This window comes from Amblyraja radiata, chromosome 2, assembly GCF_010909765.2.
Source record: "Amblyraja radiata isolate CabotCenter1 chromosome 2, sAmbRad1.1.pri, whole genome shotgun sequence".
NCBI classification, from domain to species: Eukaryota; Metazoa; Chordata; class Chondrichthyes; order Rajiformes; family Rajidae; genus Amblyraja; species Amblyraja radiata.
Window position 1 is genome coordinate 102,049,031 of NC_045957.1, and position 21,465 is coordinate 102,070,495.

The 21,465-nt window shown below is 42.7% G+C and overlaps 2 protein-coding genes across 15 annotated transcripts in view; one reads left to right on the top strand and one right to left on the bottom strand.

The window, feature by feature from the left end:
• The window catches only part of ankib1 (ankyrin repeat and IBR domain containing 1), a 76,953-nt gene extending 56,722 nt beyond the window's left edge, over positions 1-20,231 (bottom strand). For 6 of the 11 annotated variants that reach the window (XM_033012414.1, XM_033012411.1, XM_033012405.1 and 3 more), the window contains exons 1-2: positions 20,108-20,210; positions 7,764-8,025 (exon numbers count right to left, since the gene is read on the bottom strand). In XM_033012414.1, the coding sequence (XP_032868305.1) occupies positions 7,764-7,951 (188 nt within the window). In that variant the 5' untranslated portion in view covers positions 7,952-8,025; positions 20,108-20,210. Of the gene's footprint in view, positions 1-7,763; positions 8,026-11,809; positions 11,981-19,646; positions 19,778-19,834; positions 20,074-20,107 lie in introns of those variants that run through there. The other 5 variants (XM_033012391.1, XM_033012395.1, XM_033012396.1 and 2 more) reach the window with 5 other exon arrangements.
• Positions 20,232-20,275: 44 nt separating this feature from the next.
• krit1 (KRIT1 ankyrin repeat containing) overlaps positions 20,276-21,465 on the top strand; it is a 50,940-nt gene continuing 49,750 nt past the window's right edge. The window contains exons 1-2 of one of the 4 annotated variants that reach the window (XM_033012435.1): positions 20,276-20,441; positions 20,512-20,558. The gene's annotated coding sequence lies outside the window, so the exon portion shown is untranslated. Of the gene's footprint in view, positions 20,565-21,465 lie in introns of all 4 variants that reach the window. The other 3 variants (XM_033012444.1, XM_033012453.1, XM_033012460.1) reach the window with 3 other exon arrangements.

A 21,465-nucleotide genomic window follows, 5' to 3' on the forward strand; every position in this document is an offset into this window, starting at 1 on the left:
GATATCCTTGTTTCTAAATTCCACACATATAGCCTCACTAGACAATCACCCAAGAACATTCTCTCTATGCACTATGGTTAAGTCTTCCTTCATCAAAAAATTAACTCCCCTGCACTCTTAGCTGCACTTTGTCATGCCTATTGCATCTGTACCCTGGAACATCAAGCTGTCAGTGCTTCAGTCTCTCTGTTATGGCTATATTATCCCAATTCCGAGCCACTTCACACACTGTGTTTGCCCGCTCAACTTCTTAGGCCTTTTGAAATAAATGTGGTTTAAAACACCCGCCTTCCACTATACCCTGCTCTTGGCTGTCATGACTACTGAGCATGCACTCTTCGACTGCAGTATTTGCCCCAACTTCTCGTGTGCCACTTTTCCATTCTTGGACCCTCCCTCTCCTGTCAACGAAATTTTAACCGTTTCCAAGTAACATTCCTCCCAGGATATTGGTTCCCTCCAGTTCAGGTGTATCCCATCCCTCTCATACAGGTATCCGCTCCCGCAGAAATTATTCCAATAATCCAAGAATTTAAATCCCAGCCCTGCTCCACAAGCTCTTCAATCACAAATCAAGCTGCCTCATCTTCCTATTTCTGCATAGCGACTGGGAGTTAAAAAAAATCTATTAATACCCTTAAGGTCCTGCTTTTTAAACCTCTTTCCGAACAACCTATATTCACTTCGCAGGACCTGGTCCCTGTTCCCTACTATGTCGATGGCACCAATGCGCACAACGACCCTTGACTCTCTCTCCCCCCCCCCCTCCCCGCCGCTCCCCCCTCCTTGAAGATGTTCTGCAAACATCAAGACATCCTCGACCCTAGCACCAGGGCGGCAACACATTATCCTAGCCCTTAAGGCGCTTGCCCCCCCCCCCCCCCCCCATATCAAAAATCTTCTCACCAACCATTCTACCTCCAGGTCCCTCAGGTCGGCCGACTTGGGGCTACTGACTATCCCAGGGGCGACCGCGCTTTTGCGGTTGCAGCACCTAAACAGTGGAATAGCATCCTGCTCCTCATCAGAACTGCCCCCACCATCGACTCGTTTAATTCAGACTCAAAACCGATTTCTACTCCCAAGTGTTTTTGAGCCCGTCTGAGGGGGCGCTGTAAACAGTTTATGTATGTTTTGTTAGCTCTGTCTACCGTTGTATGTATCAAATTAGTAACTACACTGATGTGAAGCACTTTGGTCAACGTGAGTTGTTTTTAAACAAGCTATACAAAATACATTTATTATTATTATTATTACTACTACCTCGCATCGGACTCCACCCTTTCCTGCTGGGTCTTGGAGCCAGTTGTGGTGCCATTGACCTGGGTGCTGCCATTGACCTGGGTGCTGATATTCCCCTTACAGTATCCAAAGAGCTGTACCTGTTGCAGAGCCAAAGAGAACACTGCACTGTATGCCTACCACCTTTATCTTTACTGGTGGTCACCCAACTACCTACACCTTAGATGTGACCATCTCACTAAAACTCATGAATAATACTCTCAGATTCAAGAGTCAAGAAGTCAGAGCTCCCGTGGATTTTGAAGCAACAGCAACAAAGAGAAGCAGGAGAAAGCACTGATTGGCTCCAGCCCGAGTGGGAGGAGAGTTAGAAGCGAGTCAGAGGGGGAAAAGAGTTTAAAACTGAGGAATTTGGTTTGTAAATTGTTAAATTAGGCAATTTATCAGTCAATATAAGCAAGACGGCTCTTAGGGAGCTGCAGTGAGGGAAGTGCTTGTGAGTAAAGTGTGAGTCTTTGGCTCGAGAGTCTTCGGCGAGGAGGCTGAGGAGAGGAGGCTACGCATAAAGTGCAAGAGGACAGAACAAGGTGAACACATGTTGGAGCAGATGAGACAGTGTGAGGCTTGCAGAATGTGGGAGCCCAGGGACACAGATGGAGCCTCTGGTTGCTACAACTGTGGCAAGTGCGTCCAGCTTCAGCTCCTAAAGGACCGTGTTGGGGCACTGGAGAAGGTGCTGGATGACCTCAGGGCCATCCGGGAAAACGAGTTTCCTGGACAGGACCTACACTGAGGTAGTCATGCCGAGGTTACGGGAAGAACCAAGGAGTGTGACAGAGAGAAAGGGTGGAAATCGTGGAGTGCAGAAGACTCAGGTGGCTGTGCCTAATGAAAACAGGTACGCCCTCTTGGGAGCTGTCCAGGGAGACGATGTTTCCAGTCGGAGCGGCGGACCCATCGGTGGCTCCAATCCTGGAGATGGGACTCGACCGGCGATGGCCAGAGCCCTAGTGGTGGGTGACTCCATTGTCCAAGGAGCGGACAGGAGATTCTGTGGCGGCAGACGAGTTGCGAGGATGGTCTGTTGCCTCCCTGGTGCCAGGGCTCAGGATGTCACAAGCCGAATTCTGAACATCCTCGAGAGAGAAGGTGGACAGCCGGCAGTAGATGTGCACATAGGCACAAACGACATCGGGAAGAAGAGGAAGGAGGTTCTCCAACACGAGTTCAGAGAGTTGGGAAGAAGACTGAAATGCCGGACTGCTAGGGTGGTTATCTCTGGATTGCTTCCAGTACCACGTGCTAGTGAGGACAGGAACAGAGAGATTGGGGATCCGAATGTGTGGCTGAGGGGCTGGAGCAGGGAGCAGGGATTTAGATTTATAGACCACTGGGATCACTTCTGGGGTAGGGGTAACCTGTACAAAAGGGACAGGTTACACCTTAACTAGAGGGGGACCGACATTCTGGCAGGCAGGTTGCTAGGGCTACACGTGTGGGTTTAAACTAAATAGTGGGGGTATAAAGATGGAATTGAAGGGGAAGTGGCTACAGGAAAAATTACAAAAGATTCTCGAATTAATGGGAAGGAAAGCTTGAGAATGGACAACAGAGTAAGGTCAGGGCCAATTGCGAGGGGGGAAGTGAATACGGAGGTCAAAGTACTGTATATGAATGCGCGAAGTATAAGGAATAAAGTGGACGAGCTTGAGGCTTAGTTAGAAACTGGCAAGTATGATATTGTGGGAATTACTGAGCTGCAAGAGGGCCAGCGCAGGGAACTGAATATTCAAGGGTATACCTCCTATCGATAAGACAGACAGGTGGGCAGAGGAGGTGGGGTTGCCCTGTTGGTGATGAATGAAATTCAGTCCCTTGCAAAGGGTGACATTGAAACAGGAGATGTGGAGTCAGTATGGATAGAACTAAGGAATTGTAAGGGTAAGAATACCCTAATGGGACTAATCTACAGGCCCCCAAACAGGAACCTGGACATAGGGTGCAAGTTGAATCAGGAGTTAAAATTGGCATGTAGTAAAAGTAATGCTGTGGTTGTTATGGGAGATTTCAACATGCAGGTAGACTGGGAAAATCAGGTTGGTACTAGACCCCAAGAAAGGGACTTTGTAGTGCCTTTGTGATGAATTCTTTGAACAGCTTGTATTAGAGCCTACCAGGGAGAAGGCAATTCTGGATTTAGTGTTATGTAATGAACCAGATTTGATAAAGGATCTGGAGGTTAATGAGCCATTCATTAGGAGGTAGTGACCATAACATGGTCAGGTTTAATCTACAATTGGAGAGGGAGAAGACTAGATCGGAGGTGTCAGTGTTGCAGTTGAATAAAGGGGACTATGGGGTCATGAGGGAGGAGCTGGCCAAAGTTGACTGGAAAGATACACTAGTAGGAATGACAGTGGAACAAAAATGGCAGGTGTTTCTAGGAATAATACAGAAGGTGCAGGATCAGTTCATTCCTAGGAGGAAGAAAGATTCCAAGGGGAGAAAGGGACGACCACGGCTGACAAGGGACGTCAGGGACAGTATAAAAATTAAAGCAAAGAAGTACAACGTAGCAAAAATGATCAGGAAGCAAGAGGATTGGGTAATGTTTAAAGAACATCAGAAGATAACCAAAAAGACAATACGGGGAGAAAAGATAAGGTAAGCTAGCCAAGAATATAAAGCAGGATAATAAAAGCTTCTTTAGGTATGTGAAGAGGAAAAAATTAGTTAAGACTAGTTGGACCCTTGAAGACCGAAAAAGGTTAATTTATTATGGGGAATAAGGAAATGGCAGATGAGTTGAACAGGTACTTTGGATCTGTCTTCACTAAGGAGGACACAAACAATCTTCCTGACATAGTAGTGGCCAGAGGATCTGGGGTGACAGAGGAACTGAAGGAAATGCACATTTGACAGGAAACGGTGTTGGATAGACTGATGGGACTGAAGGCTGATAAATCCCCAGGGCCTGATGGTCTGCATCCCAGGGTACTTAAGGAAGTGGCTCTTGAAATCGTGGATGCATTGGTGATAATTCCAATGTTCTATAGACTCAGGATCAGTTCCTGAGTATTGGAGGGTAACTAATGTTATCCCACTTTTTAAGAAAGGCAGGAGAGAGAAAACGGGAATTTCTAGACCAGTTAGCCTGACATCGGTGGTGGGGAAGATGCTAGAGTCAATTATAAAAGATGAGATAGCCGCACATTTGGATAGCAGTAACAGGATCTGTCCGAGTCAGCATGGATTTACGAAGGGGAAATTATGCTTGACTAATCTTCTGGAATATTTTGAAGATGTAACTAGGAAAATGGACAAGGGAGAGCCAGTGGATGTAGTGTACCTGGACTTTCAGAAAGCATTTGATAAGGAGATTAGTGGGCAAAATTAGGGCACATGGTATTGGGGGTAGAGTGCTGACATGGATAGAGAAGTGGTTGGCAGACAGGAAACAAAGAGTAGGGATTAGCGGGTCCCTTTCAGAATGGCAGGCAGTGCCTAGTGGGGTACCGCAAGGCTCGGTGCTGGGACCGCAGCTATTTACAATATACATCAATGATTTGGATGAAGGGATTCAAAGTAGCATTAGCAAATTTGCAGATGACACAAAGCTGGGTGGCAGTGTGAACTGTGAGGAGGATGCTATGAGAATGCAGGGTGAGGTCGCATTTAGAGTATCTTGTTACAGAAAAGGTGTCAAGCTGGAAAGTGTGCAGAGAAGATTTGGGAGGCTATTATTAGGATTAGAGGGTCTGAGCTACAGGAACAGGTTGAGTAGGCTGGGACTTTATTCCTTGGGAGTGCAGGAGGATGAGGGGTGATCTTATAGAGGTGTATAAAATCATGAGAGGAATAGATCGGGAAGACGCAGAGTTGGTGAATCGGGGACCAGAGGACATAGGTTGAAGGTGAAGGAGGAAAGATTTAAGAGGAGGGGGTAACTTTTTCACACAAAGGGTGGTGAGTGTATGGAATGGGCTGCCAAAGGAGGTAGTTGAGGCAGGGACTATCCCAACGTTTAGGAAACAGTTAGACAGGTACGGATAGGACAGGTTTGGAGGGATATGGGGCAAACGCGGGCAGGAGGGACTAATGTAGCTGGGACATGTTGGCCAGTGTGGGCAAGATGGGTCGAAAGGCCCGGTTCCACACTCTATAGATACTTGACAATGTAGTTAAAGATTACAAGCAGAGGGGAATGCAATCTAGGTTACAAAAAGAAACAAAGATGCTGGTTTATACCAAAGATAGACACAAAGTGCTGGAGTGACTGAGCAGATCAGGCCGCATCTCAGAGAATAAGGATGGGTGATGTTTCAGGTTGGAACCCTTCTTCAGTCTCAAAGAAATGTAGTCATATCCGTACGACATAATTTCCCATGCACAGTCATGCTGACTATCCCTAATTAGTTTATGCCTTTCCAAATGCAAGTGGAACCAGTCTCTGAGAATCTTCTCCAGCAACTTTCCCTCATTGATGTTAGGGTCTCCAGCCTGCACTTTCCCAGCTTTCGCTTGCAGCCCTTCTTAATTAAAGGCACAACATCAGCCACCTTCACTTGGCAGACCTAGAAACATAGTAAATAGGTGCAGGAGGAGGCCATTCGACCCTTCGAGCCAGCACCGCCATTCATTGTGATCATGGCTGATCGTCCCCTATCAATAACCCGTGCCTGCCTTCTCCCCATATCCCTTGACTCCACTAGCCCCTAGAGCGCTATCTAACTCTCTCTTAAATCCATCCAATGACTTGGCCTCCACTGCCCTCTGTGGCAGGGAATTACACAAATTCACAACTCTGGGTGAAAAAGTTTCTCACCTCTGTCTTAAATGGGTTCACCTTTATTCTAAGGTTGTGGCCCCTGGTTCTGGGCTCGCCTGACATTGGGAACATTTTTTCTGCATTCAGCATGTCCAGTCCTTTTATAATTTTACATGTTTCTATAAGATCCCTCCTCATCCTTCTAAACTCCAGTGAATACAAGCCTAGTCTTTTCAATCTTTCCCGCCATCCCAGGGATCAATCTCATGAACCTACGCTGCACGGCCACAATTACAAGGATATCCTTCCTCAAATTCGGAGACCAAAACTGGACACAATACTCCAGATGTGGTCTCACCAGGGCCCTATACAACTGCAGAAGAACCTCTTTACTCCTATACTGAAATCCTCTTGTTATGAAGATATTTATCCACCTTTATGGCTTTACGACTGCCCAAACTTCTTTTTTGTAAAGTGGACGCATTTTAGGACATCACTACACATGGACAATTATATGTTTAAGAAAAAAGGGTACATTAAGTGAAGGGTATGTCTATTCTGAAAATAAAAGGCTTATTTTTGAAAAGCATTATTCAACTGAGACCAGCAAGTATGGGGACAGGAGTGAATGAAACATTATTCTATTTAAGACATGGGCAGCAGAGTTAAGATTCGCTCAAGTGTACCGAGGTTAAAACTAGAAAGGCTAGCCAATGGTCAATTTGAAAAGTTCCAAATGTACATATGAGTGTTTAAGCTGCAGATGTTCCTCTTTACTCCTATACTGAAAGTATAGACATCTGAGTTGGATGATCAGCCATGATCATATTGAATGGCGGTGCAGGCTCGAAGGGCCGAATGGCCTACTCCTGCACCTATTTTCTATTTTTCTATCCAACACTGGGACAAAATCAACCGATGTTTAGGAGATACATTTGGTTGGAGTAAAAGGGTGAAAGCACATTCCAATGTAAAGGCTGTGATTTGATTTAGCTTAAACTACCAGGGGAAATGATGGATTCCAATATTTGTTTGGAGAAAATTTCCACGCATTTGTTATTGACCATCAGATAAACAGTTATCCAATTTAGAGTGAGCAGAATGGTCTCAAGAGGTGGTGTGAAGTACATATGAGTGTTCATGCAGAAATGTTGCACCTGCTTATTGTGTATTAGGAACATATAGATAAGAGGGTAAGGACGCATCTTAGAAGAACAAAGGTTATAAGAGTTGATGTATGATGAAAAAGCATGCCAGGGGATTCTGTAAAAGGGAAACTTGTAAATTTCCAAGAACAAATGACATGTTGAATTGTTAATAGGTCATGCAATAGACATACTAAATAACAATTATATTGATTCTTCAGTCCAAATTTAAAGAGGAAATAAAATCATTCATTGCATGTCTTCAGTAGCCAATGCACAACTTCAAATAATCCCCCCCCAAAAAATGTCCTCTACCAACATTACCCCACCTCTGCCTGAAACTTCAACTGTGCTGCAGAAGATTTTATCAACACTGCCTAATAACTATAGATGAATGAAGTTATCATTATACATTCTATTGCTTCATTTCTCATGGAAATTAAACATAAATCCAGGTGAAATAAAAATTCAGTATCACTGAAATAAAGCAATTTCAAAGCACAAAAAACAAATATGACAGTTAAAAAAATCTTTTGCATGACAAGAGTGAACCCACGAGGATGCTATAAATGTTACCTCGAGCCAAGCACCAAGTTTTGAATACTCACCGTAACAACTTGCTCATAGCATGTCTGGCAGCATAATGAAGAGGAGTGTTATGTTGATATGGTTCCCCGTAAGAGGTATTTGGATCCAGAGACTCTTTGAACTGAGGATTGCTCTCATACAGCTGGTAAGCCAAAGACTCATCCCCATTTATCAGCGCTTTACGAAATTTAGTTGTGGTGTTCCCCATATTTTATTGAGAAGTGTTGGCACTTTCAGTTTCAGCCACTTGACATGCTGACTTCCAATAGCATGCTTCACATCCTAAAGGACAAACAGATTTCAAACAATGCACTTGTAAAGAAGCAATGCTTTGACGTTTCTGTACAAATTATTCTTTCTGCATAGATTATTCTATATCATTAAATAATCAGTAACTGCAGCAATAACATAATAGGCGGCTTTGATTCCTTATAATCAGTCCAGTCACCTCCTTGTGCAGATGGCAAGTCATGAAATCACAAATACAAAACAAGCACTTTTAGGTTTGGTTTCGATCTTGAAATAGCCACTATTGCTATTTTATTCAAGATTGGAGCCACTGTATCAAATTTGAAATCATTCACTGAGACAACTCCAACGATTACCAAACATGCAGCATTCTGCTGTACATTCTTCAACTCTTTCTCTCCCCACATTTACTAAGGATCATGGATAATAGATGACGATTTCCTGAGATGAAAAAATTAATAGATGGAAAATGAATTCGAGGCAGAACTGAATCGAGTGCGAGGCAAACACAATTCCATATTCAGTGAGCCGTGGTGCAATTTCTAGTTAATGGGCGATATTTATATTTCAAGCTCTCAATTATACAGCTTTTCAAAGTAATCTTAATTTAACCTTCCAATTATAAAATTAAACTTTAGATTAACAAATCAAGGTGCACTCCAGAATGAGCAATTCTAGTTATCAGCAAATGATACAATTAAGAATTTATATGGCAAATCCCCAATAAAACTTTACATATGATGACAGCTATTTTTGTAGAACAAGTATATGGACAGCATACAGGAGCCAAAAGATGTATCATCTAAATGGAGAAAGATGGCAAATAACTTAAATTCAGAGGGATCTAGGTGTTCGAGTAAATGAACCACAAAAATTTAGCAGGCAGATCCAATAAGCAGTTAAGAAAGGAGACAGCCTGTTGTCTTTTATTGCAAAATGGCTGGAGTTTAAGTATGGGGAGGCTTTGTTACAATTTGTTGACGAAGCCACACCTGGAATACCACTTCTAAAAAAAGGGATATAACAGCAATGAAAATAGTTCAAAGAAGATTCACCAGGCAAATTCCTGGAATGGAAGGGTTGACAGATCAAGAGAGGCTGGACAGTTTGAGTCTGTATTCTTTGGAGCATAGAAGAATAAGATGACCTTATTCAAACAAATATGATCCTAACGGGTCTGGACAGGGTTGAGATGTTTGCACTCGAACGAAAGGAAATTCTGAAGGTGGTGGAGACCAAACTACTATACATTTATGGAGGAGATAGATAAATACTTGAAAGATGGCAGAATTGAGGGTTATGGGGAATTAGTACAGGAATTGAGGTTGCACAAATCAGCCATGACCATATTGAATGATGGAATATGACAGGCATGAGGCCTTGTTCTGTTTATATTTTATTGCATTTATGTGAACACAAGTTAAAACCAAAAGGTACTGGCATGCTAAAGAAAAACAATAAACTGTTATTATGACATGTGGTCATCCACTCAATCCGCATAACAGATCACATTGTACAGGCTTTTCTGAAGAGAAACACTGGAATTCAGCTGTTCCTACAGTTGCAGATCTGCACGGATCCAATGTGAGTCAGCCAAGTCTGGAGCCAATATACATGTCACTCCACTCTATCGATGGTCAAGAGCAGAGCTGTTTTGCTCCGATTCATGACCATTATACCAGAGAAATCAACCCTTCTAATTCCACACCAATCAGACCCGGTATGGGATTGGGTCTCCATTCATTTCAGTGGTGATACTTAGTCTAAAGATGGGGATTTAAAAAATATTATAAATCAAAAGGTTTTAATTGTCTATTTGTTTGTTTAAAAATTATAGTTTAAATTATATACAGCATTTTCAATAGTTTTAAAGCTTCTTCAAATATAAGAGACATCTTGGGCTTTTTTTCCAGTTGAGGGAAGGAGGCTGAAGGGCAATCAATAGAAGTGTATAAATAGGGATGTCATAGATCGAATAGTGAAAAATCTTTTTTAATAGCAGCAATATCAAAAACAAGAGGGAGAAGTTTATTGTGGGAGGAAAGTGTTTTAAAGTAGATCTCAGCGTCATAGAATTGTACAGAAGAGAAACAGGCCATTAGGCAAAACTTGTCTACATCAAGCAGTGGGCACCCTTCCATATTAATCGCATATCCCAGCACTTGGTCCTTAGCCTGCCATGTCAAGGCATCGCACGCATTCATGCAGACATTTTTTAAATGCTGTCAATGACCCATCTTCAACCACTAAAGGTCCCGTCCCACGAGCATGCGACCTGCATGCGGCAAGCACGACCTAAAGGGCCTGTCCCACGAGCATGCGACCTGCATGTGGCAAGCGCGACCAAACCAGAAGCGGAGGTCGAGTGAGTGACATGAAGTTCGAGCGAAGTCCCCGGGAAGTTCGCGCGTGACGTACGGCGTCGAGGCGGCTGCGGGCCGTCAGGCCGTTGCTGCGCAGAATTTTTGAACAGTCAGTTTTTTGGAGCCCCGCGCGATGTCGGGACCAGCTCCGCACAACTCCATACGGCTCCGGCGATTGAAGTGGGACCCGCCCCACGAGGCCGTACGGCTCAAGCGACCACGTTAGGTCGCGCTTGCCGCATGGAGTCGCATGCTCGTGTGACAGGCACTTTAGGCAGTGGGTTCCAGGTAACATCGTGGGTTAAGGCAACCCCCCCTCCAATTCTCTTCCCCTTTAAATCTGTGTCAGAGTTTTATCTACGTCTGGCATGGACTCAAGTGTCCTGCAGTTGACCCTATCTATAATGTTCAATTTTATACACCTTAATCATGTCCACTCTTAACCTCCTTCCTATATCTTGGTGACTAGAACCTCAACAAACTCGATCAATCGGTCAGACGGGATCAGCCCTTGGCATAGCCATATTCACAGTCTCTAATTTGTCCCCGTCATTCCAAATGATTAACCATCTCCTTACATTTTTTTTTCTAGCATCTTCTCCACCACTGATGTTAGGTTCACAAGTCTTTCGTTATCAGACTTTTCCCATGAAAAAGGGAATGTTTGTGGTCAACCAGTATCTCATTCAGGTCCGCCAAAGATTAAAAAATCTCAGCCAGACCCTCACCAATCTCTTCCCATGCCCCCTGCAGTGACGTTTAATCACCTTTAAGACCGTTACTGCATCATATTTCCTTCATTTATGAAGACCTGTACTAGAGTTTAACCCAATACAGGCAAATGGGACTTATTCAACATGGAAGAGTTGGGCTGAAGGGACCCCTCTATGACTTTACCCATTCATTGAAGTCTCCAACTACAGGGACTGTTTCCTTTGTGAATACCTATGAAAAGTATTTATTCAGGATCTCACCTTCTGGCTTCACACATAGATTTCCAATGTTGACTATAGGATAAGGTCTTAATGCAGGCAAAATGGGATCTGTGTAGATGGTCAAAAAGATTGGCGTGGACATGATGGGCTCAAGGGCCCGTTTCATTGCTGCACAACCCTGTAATAAAACAAGGTCTTGTTTTGAAAGGTGACAAAGCTCCACTACCAACTCCACTTTTGCTTCTCGTTAAGTCTGCCAGTATTCCATGAGGATGAGCCGAGGCCAAGACTTCACAGACGCACTGCCTGGCACTCAATTACCACCAGGGTCTCAATATACCTGGCAAAACCTTCTTTTGATACAGTGGGTCAGCTCCATAAGCACCACAATCTTTCCTCACCACAACATGTAAGCGTAGGAACGTTGAGCCTGCCACGAGTGAGTTGGTTTTAATGTGATTTGGCCCAGACTAACTGTAGCTAAACAATATTCATCTGGACTAGGAAGAGAACACTTACAGAATAGAACTCAGTCAAAGTGGCACAAAAATAATTCCTGCCCCAAAGGAATACACCTTCTGTCAGTTGTTCGTGAAAGGACATCATTGATCTCACTGGCAAGAGAAAATTGACCCAGACAGTAAAATTCTGAAGGAGTACACATGTCAGTTTAAAGACTGGGGTTAGCACCTAAGAAAAAAATATTAAGAAACATATTATTGTATAATTATATATTGTTAGATAATCCAAACGAGAACTGTTACTATATCAATTTAAGTCATATTAATTACTTTAAAATTGGTTTAACTAAAATAATACTTTACCCACTGATTATTGCCACTTAAAATCATGTACGCAGTAAGTAATTCTGGATGAAAACAATTCTTAGACACAAGTACACATTGTTCATTACCGCCTTCCTCAAATGGACATGAACAAGCCAATCCCCAAAAGAACAAATTGCATTTTAATTAATTAAATTGCCAATCAAGGATAATCACAAAATGCTGTAGTAGCTCAGTGGGACAGGCAGCATCCCTGGAGAGTAAGAATGGGTGACGTTTCGGATTGAGATCCTTCTTCAGACTTCAGGATGCGGCAGAAACATGACAGATGAAATGTAATGGATGCAGTTATGAAATAATAATTTAGGGAGGGGCCACAAAAGCTGAAGGATTGCAAAGGTCTTTGAAGATGGCAGGGTAAATTGAGAATGTTGTAATTTTCAAAAAACACTTTATTAATTGATGCAGTAAGAAAAGAAAATAAGACCCTAGACCAGTGGTTCCCAACGTGGGGCATACGCCCCACAGGGGGGCAATTTGATTTTTAAGGGGGGCATCAGGTAAACATATTTAGTTTATGTTTCAGATGTTATTTTGAGTAAATTCCATTTTCTGAGAATTATTTCTTTGTCTGCTCGTGCTAAAATATGGGGGGGGGGGGGGGGGGGGGGGGGGGGGCATCAGGATTTTAGAGGTGATTAGGTGGGGCATGGCCAAAAAAAGGTTGGGAACCACTGCCCTAGACCATCATAAATCATTGGTTTGGTCTCTGTAAGCATGGTGTTGAGTTCTGCACCAAGGATTTCAGTTATGTGTAGATTACAGAAGCTGGGGTTGTTCTCCATAAAGCATGGAAGGCTTAAATGAGATTTAATAGTGTTCTGAAAATAATCGAAGATTTTGAAATTGCTTCTGCTGTTAGAATGTTTGGTGACTGGAACACACAGGATTAAGGCAACTAGCAAAAGAACCAGCATGAGAAAATATACATTTACCCATTGAGGTGTAATCAAAAAGGTTATTCAGGGCAGAGCCTCAAGGATTTCAGCAAAGCATTTGATAAGGCTCCACAGGGTAGGCTGTTTGGAAGGTTAGATCCCATGGGATCCAGGGTGATAACCGACTGGAAAGAAAATTGGCTTCATGGAAGGAAGCAGAGGATGATGGTGGAAGGTTGTATTTCAGACATGAGGCCCGTGACTTCAGGGGTCAGTGTTGGGCCCATTGCTGTTTGTGGTGTATATCAACATATTGATGAGCATATACAAGGCATATAACATACAACAGTACAGTTCTAAAATCGGCAACAGGGGAACACACCTTTGGCCCACAATGCCATTAAAATTGATCTCATCTGCCTATACATGTTCTATATCCCTCTATTACCTGCACTTCCATTTGGCTATCTATAAAGCCTCTTAAGAGCCACTATTGTATCCACCTCCATCACCACCCCTGGTAATGTGTTCCAGGCCCCCACTACTGTTTAAAAAAAACTGGCCCGTACATCTCCAATAAACTTTCCCCCCCTCACCTTATACCTCCAACATTGGACATTTCCACCCTGGAAAAAAGTTTCTGACTGTCTACCCTGTCAAAGCCTCTCATAATTTTATATACTTCTCAGGTCTTCCCACAACCTCCGATGTTCCTGCAAAAACAATAAGTATACCAACCTCTCCCTGTAGCTGAAACCCTCTAACCCAGGCAGCATTCTGGTAAACCTCCTCTGCACCCTCTACATCTTTCCTTACATCTTAATAGGGCAACCAGAACTGCAAATACTCCAACTCCAGCCTAACCAAAGTCCTGCGTAGCTGCATTATGACTTCCTGACACATATTCATTGCACATACCAATGCAGGCAAGCATAGCTTATGCCTTCTTTGCCACCCTATCTACCTGTGCTGTCACTTTCTGAGCTATGAATTTGAACTCGGAGATACCCCTGCACATCAATGTTGCCATTAACTACAACCTCCCAAAGTGCAACACCTCACACTTGCTCGGGTTAAGCTCCATTTACCATTTCTCTGCCCATTCTACAGCTGAGTTATATTCTGCCGTATCATCCAATAGCATTTCTCACTGTCTGCAATTCCTCCAATTTTGGTGCCATCAGCAAACTTACTCACCAACCCATCTACATTTACGTCTAGGTCATTTGTATACATCACAAGTCCCTGCGGAATTCCAATGGTCGCAGACCTCCAACCTTCCACCACAAACTTGTCTTCTATGAATAAGCCAGTTAAAATCCATATGACCAAGTTATCGTGATTTCCGTACATCCGAATCTTCTGAATCAGCCTACAATGAGGGATCTTATCAAAAGCCGTACAAAAATCCATGTATACAACATCCACTGCCCTACCTTCATTAATCTTATGATTAGTAAATCTGCAGATGGCACTAAAGTGGGTGGTATTGTAGATAGCAAAGATGGCTAATGAAGTTTAATGTACATAACTGCAAGATTATGCATTTTGTCAAACCACAGCGAAACAAGACTTGGACAACATTCAGACACGTGCTTACAACTATCAAGTACCATTCTCACTAGAGATGCTAGGCAATGTCCATGACAATAAGACATAATCTAACCACTTGCCCTTAGAGAATCAATGAAAAAGAGCAATTTCCCTTTTGTCAATATCTTGGCAGTTACCTCTTACCAGCAACTCAATTTGACCAATGGCTATGAGAGGTAGTCAAAACTAAGTATCTGACGAGTGATTACCTTTATGGAATCCCAAATTTTTTTCCCTTCAAAATAGACTTTATTCAAATAATAAATATATACAATACGTGAACCGTGCGCCAATACCTTTCCACAAAGCACAACTCGAGTTCACACGGCCTGGATAAGTGTTGTGTCAACAACTAAGAAACACATCATCTAGAACAAAGAAGCCCACTTAATTGGCACCCATCAACCACCCCTAGCAATTATTCCCTCTATCACCTGTAGAGTGACTAGTGTTACTGTCTGTAAGATGCGCTGCCTTACTTGCCCAGATTAATCTGACAGCACCTTCCAAATCTGCAACCTCCTCCAGCAAAAAGGAACTGAGCAGCTGGCACTTAGCAATATTGCAGGTGTAAATTCTCTTTCAAGTTGTGCACAAGCCTGACTTGGAAACATATTGCCAGTCCTTATCTTTGCTGGATATAAATACAGGGCCTCCTTTCGTAAAAGCATACCTTCATCAAAAGAAATAAAATAGATTAAGATGGAAGATCAATGTAACCTCTCAAATGCAATTAGGACTGGGCCTGGCCTTGCCAGTGATGCCCAGATTCTGAAAATCATTATTTAAAAAATTAGCTTTCTCATATCTTCTGATCCGTCTTTGCATAATGTTGTGGCTAGGCAGCCAATTCTTGGGACTGTTTTCAAGATCGTATTAGCAAACACAGCATTCTGTCCATACAACGTTAAATCCCACACACTGTGAGGAAGATAAAGGAAATCTATTTCTCATTGCTATAAAATGTTGGCTAGCATAACAGACCTTCTAACTCTTTGAATAGCTCAATTAAGTTGAAAGGGTCATGATCTGAAGTTTAACATGAAGCAAAATTACATATATTCCCTGGATCATATGGGATGACTAAGGGTATATGCGCCATCTTCTCATTTCTGTACCTATTTGTTATCTGCATTTGTTCCTCAGTGGTTTAAAAACAAACACATTTTATTTCTTCCACCAACTTTTCTCAACTGCCACTGTCTTAAACCTGTGGCTTTTGACTGTATCCTCTGAAATAACACCGTGGGCTCTGCCTTTGCAATTAATTGAAATGTTGTAGTTGGGGTAAGAGAACTGCATATTTGGTTATCAGGATGTTAGGCAGCATTTAGTGATTGGTGTCACAGGTGTTAAGGAGACTCTAAAATCTACCATCACGAGTGTTTGCACTACAAAACAATGTGTTCGTTGTGAAATGTTTTGGATGCCCCAAGGATATGAAAGACACAGTAACACAAGATATTTTATTCTTTTTATAAACACTAAACTTGAGCTGTGCTATCAGGTCCAACATGCATAAAATCCCTTTTTGCCATTGCCCACATGCTTACTAATATATTGAAAGCAATGCCTAGTTCAATTAAATTCCTAATAAAATTCCCATTCTTGTTTTAAAGTCGCTCTACAGTTTTGCATATTCCCATCTCCAATTTCCTTCATCACTGGAATCCTTCAAGAGATACGTTCCTCTAATTCTGGCCTCTTGATCATCCTCGAATATAATTCGCGCACTGGCAGCTGTGAATTCAGCTACCATAGTCCAGAGGTCTGAAATTCCCATCCTAAGCCCTTCCCTCTCTTTTGGTATTTTAGATATTAGTTAAAACTTATATCTCATTACATTTTTGGTGTAATCTGTCTCAACAACACATGCACCTTAGTGTTAATCTTTGTTTGATAATGTTTCTTTGAAGTGCATTGGGATGTTAATCCACATTAAACGTGTTATAAAGCCACAACTGTTTCCATGAACATAGGGATTCAATTCTTAGTTATTTTGAAATGCAACCTATATCAAACTGAAGTTTTACTTTGTCTCGTGTATAATGACAAAAATAATTGCCAATTGAAGTTAGCCTTCTTTAAAGTAGATATCTGCAGTTTACAGATGGGTTGGCATGGTAGCACAGAGGCATAGATGCTGCCTTGCAGCTCCAGAGACCTGGGTTCGATCCTGAATACAGATGAGTGTCTGTACGGAGTTTGTGCTTTCTCCATGTGACCTGTGTGGGTTTTCCCAAGGAGCTCCAGTTTTCTCCCACATACCAAGGACGTACAGGCTTGTAGGTTCATTGGCGTGGCAAATTTTTAAATTGTCCCTAGTGTGTGTGTGTGTGTAGGATAGCGTTATGGGGCTGTCCCACTGTACGAGCTAATTCAAGAGTTCTCCCGAGTTTCCCCTGATTCGAACTCAGAGAATTACGGTAATAGCCGCTCGTAGGTACTCGGGGCTCTCGAGGACATTTTCAACATCTTGAAAAATCTTCAAGAGTCTTCCCGAGCTTACCGCGTTTCCCGAGTACCTGCCGTTAGCGTTCCGAGCCGCTAAGAGACGTCCCGAGCTCCGACGCAACCGATACGTACATTCTACGTGCTTACCTCGAGTTTGATTTTTTTTTAAACTCGGGAGAGCTCTTGAATTAGCTCGTACAATGGGACAGCCCCTTAAATGTGCGGAGATCTCAAGTCAGCGCAGACCCGGTGGGACAAAGGACCTGTTTCTGTGCTGTATCTCCAAACTAAACTAAAAAGTTATCTTCATAAAAAAACTCAAAAGATCAGTAATTAAAAACATCCACTTTATAAGTCATTTAATCTGACTGAATACTCATCATGAAGACCTACTTGTTCTAATTTTTAAAGAACTATCCACATCTCATTTGGAAAAATACTCCAAACTATTTGTCCCTGTTCTCAAAATGAGCTCATGTTAATACTAGATACCCTTTGCTTGTATTGTGGAATGCACAACTACAACATTATTTTCCTTAAATTTCTCCTTCCACCAAACCACACCTACGTTCAGTATATTTTACTCAGCCCAGCTGTGATGATTTCATTTTAAATGTCAGGAGAATTCTCAGCCTATCATCACAAGCTCATTTGCACTGACGAAACAACGAGCCAGTCTGGGCTGCAAGAGAACTACTACTTTAGATTACGGATATTTATCCTGCGAACATTTCAAGATGGACATATCTATAATAAAGGAGTTAAATCCCAATTTAGTTAAGGAAATTTAGATGATCAAGTTAAAATACTGAGCAATTTATAAATGTCAGAAGAGTTGAGATGACATGCTCTTTTTCAACCTTAGAAACTTAAGTAAAATCTAGCTATGTGACACCTCATTTTTGCAAAATTCATGTTTGCTATTTTACAAAGAATATAGCATACTGAAGATATAATTCAGAAAATTTTACTATTTTGAAAATATAACATTAATTTTGTTAGCTGGTAACTTTGTGACCAGTCTTGTTAAATTTATGTTCAAAAAAATTAAAGTAATTTTGATTTCTCCTGAACATAAAGCCTTTTCTTTAAGGGGCATATGCAGAATTAGTTTTTCCTCTTGCGTTATGTTCTGTGGAGAAAAAAAACTGCATTTGGAGATGGTAGAGACAACATTCAAGAAAACTGAAGGTAGACACAAAATGCTGGAGTAAAGCGGGACAGGCAGCATCTCTGGGGAGAAGAAATGGGTGACGTTTCGAGTTGAGACCCTTCTTCAGACCTGATGTTGAGTTACCCAAGCATTTTGTGTCTACCTTCAATTTAAACCAGCATCTGCAGTTCTTTCCTATGCAAGGATATTGAATTAGATTCACCACCAGGCCACATAGAGGATAATCACTATTGCCTCTTGGATTTTTTTTTTAATTAACATGCAGCACACTAAGCAAAGACAAAACCCTCAAAAACCTGTCCAGTTAGAAATTGCCAAGTAAAGAGAGTAGGAAATATCAAAGCTAAAAATTATATAATTGCATCCAAGCATCAAGAATATTGAGCAAGCTAATGAAAGGAGGGTTCATTTTGAAATCCACACCAAAAACTGAACTTGTACATGATGAATGATTATTTAAATTTATTAAGGACAGATTTCCACATCCTTCCTCGTAATATATTTTCTATAACTCCATTCAGAGTACTAGCATTTGTTTAAAACTGGATTGCTCAATTTATGACTATGTTGCCTATACATCTGTAACAATTGCCCTTGCCGTTAGAATGCAAGATATTTATGATCAGCTGCAATATATTTGAGAAACTGTATGCAAAATTACAAGATAAACAAGATCTGCTAGACAATGGAAGATAAAATAGATACTGAGAAGGTAGCAACAAAATTCGTTTCTGCAAACAATATTACAAACAGCAGATTATTTTTGCATAAAACATTGTATTGAGAATTTTTAAAAAGCACATTAGGTTTTTAAATTCACCCATGTTACCAATTTCTAGCATAGGTTCCCCTATTTCCTTAGAACATCACCCACAAGTTTTATAAGGCACATAGATATCTCAACAGGTTTTACAGCTTAATTTCCCCTTATTAGTGTATTTATTATGTATTAAAAATTGAACTCCCAGCAACAAAATCTGTGCTTCACCATTCATCATTTTAATTCTAATTGCTCACTTTGAACTAACAAATTTTAACTTAAACTATTTATATTCAAGCAATGAAACACTTCTTTCACTATTTCAACCTGTATAGCAATGGTGACTTTATTTATGGAGTCACACTGCTTACTAATACATCTTTTTCCACATTGATTGAGTTCGATTAAATATTTTAACATTCAGTACAATATTTCCCAGTGTGCAGCTTGATTACAGTAACCACACGGTTAACTTCAATATCAAGTGAAATCACTGCATAAGTAAAATAACAAACATGTCAGGTTTTACATGTCCTCCACTTTTTTGTATGTTTAAAAAAAAATCTCATCCATTTCTATCAAGGCATTTACCAACAGAAAAGATGAACAATAGCTTGCCTGAACGACAAATCCCACTTTTCTCCTGACCAACCTTCAATGTGAATATACTTTGCGCATATCATTGGAAAAAAAGTGCTGGTTGCACAGGTCGGCAGGACGCCAGTAACTAGCACCACCGTGGAGAAACACAAAAGACTGTAGATACTCCAATCTGGGGCAAAAAAAATAAACAGTTGTATCAGCAGGCAGCATCTGTGAAGGTATGGAACAGAATACTACCTAGTGCCCTGGTACTACTGTTCTCGCCAAGAAACCGGGCCGGCCGTTCAGCGGCGTTGTCCGACCGACGAGCCGGCCACAAACGGTGGTCGCCCGGAGCGGCGGCGCAGGTTAACACCGCCAATAAACAAGAGGCCGCAAGTCCACACGGCGCCCCATGAACAACGGGCAACCGGCTCGCAGTTGGAATACAATCACCCGCTCTCAACGCGACTAATCGTCGAGCGCCGACAAAGAAGCGGCGGCGGCGGCGGCGGCGGCGGCGGCTGTTACCCCAGAGGCGGCGAGTGGCCGCTCCGCTGCTCCCGACCCGACTGCGTGACAACAAAAGGCTGCACCTCCGACCCGGAAACACTCGCCGCCCTTGGCCAGCAAAGCAAAGGAAAGGCGGGTGTCGCCGGCAGCCGCTGCGCATGCGCCGCGCCGACAGGGCCAAGATGTCGGCGTCGGGTGAGTGTCGTTATCGGGACCGAGCGCTGCAAGAGTCGCCCCGGGTGTAACTGTCGGGACCGAGCGCTGGCAGAGCCGCCCCGGGTGTAACTGTCGGGACCGAGCGCTGCAAGAGTCGCCCCGGGTGTAGCTGAGCGCTGGCAGAGCCGCCCCGGGTGTAACTGTCGGGACCGAGCACTGCAAGAGCCGTCCCGGGTGTAATTGAGCGCTGGCAGAGTCGCCCCGGGTGTGCATCTCCGGTCTGAGCCCTGGGACATCCGCCAACGGAGGGAGGGTAAGTGTAGCGCTGACTTTTTCACAATTGGTTGTGTGGGTTCACAAATATTTATGTGGGTCCTTTACTTTGGTGAAGCTCTTCTTCGGGCGATCCCTCCAGTTTGAAATGAAAACAAACTGCTGGGTGCACTCCTCAGCTGTTCGGGCAGCGTTTGTGGAGAGAAGGAAAAAAGTCAACGCCTCAGGTCAGTGATCCTTTGGGACGGAGGGGACTGAATTGATTTCGAGTTTCCTTCTGCTCCGGTTATGTGGTTGAAAATGCCCATGTGAGACCTACAGACTGCCATGGTAGGGCAGAAATGCTTTATTAATGGGCAGTCAGACAACACGGAAGCAGAGCCTTCAGCTCAACTCGCTCATGACAATCACAGCCAAATCTGCTCTATTAACTTCATCAATTTATCCCCATAACTTTAGTGGCTACAGAAGCATTTCCACAACAAGATCAGTGCCAAAGTACCGCAAAGCTGGGTATTTTCAGGCCAAATCGTCACAACAAACCTCTCCAGTCCCAGCATAAGGGTTCCTGGATGGATGTAGAGGTGAAAGTTCCATCTTTATTCAAGGGAAAATAAATGGCTCTATTGGCATCCGAAGGCAAAGGACGACAGAAAACTCGAGACGAAGGAACTAATGGAGAGAATGTGGGAGCCTCAGATGCCACTCGCAGCCCTGATATGACCTCCCCCCACACCCCCCAATTAGTCTGAGGAAGAATCCTGATCTGAAACATCACCTGCCAATGTTTTCCAGAGATGCTGCATGGCCTGCAGAATTATTCCAGCACTTTGTTTCCTTTTGTGAATAATGATTTTCAGATTTCTGCAATGCTACTGTCAATCCAAAAATATATATTTCAAACCTGCTTTAATGTGCTACAGAATCTTTGTAAATAATTGCCTTGG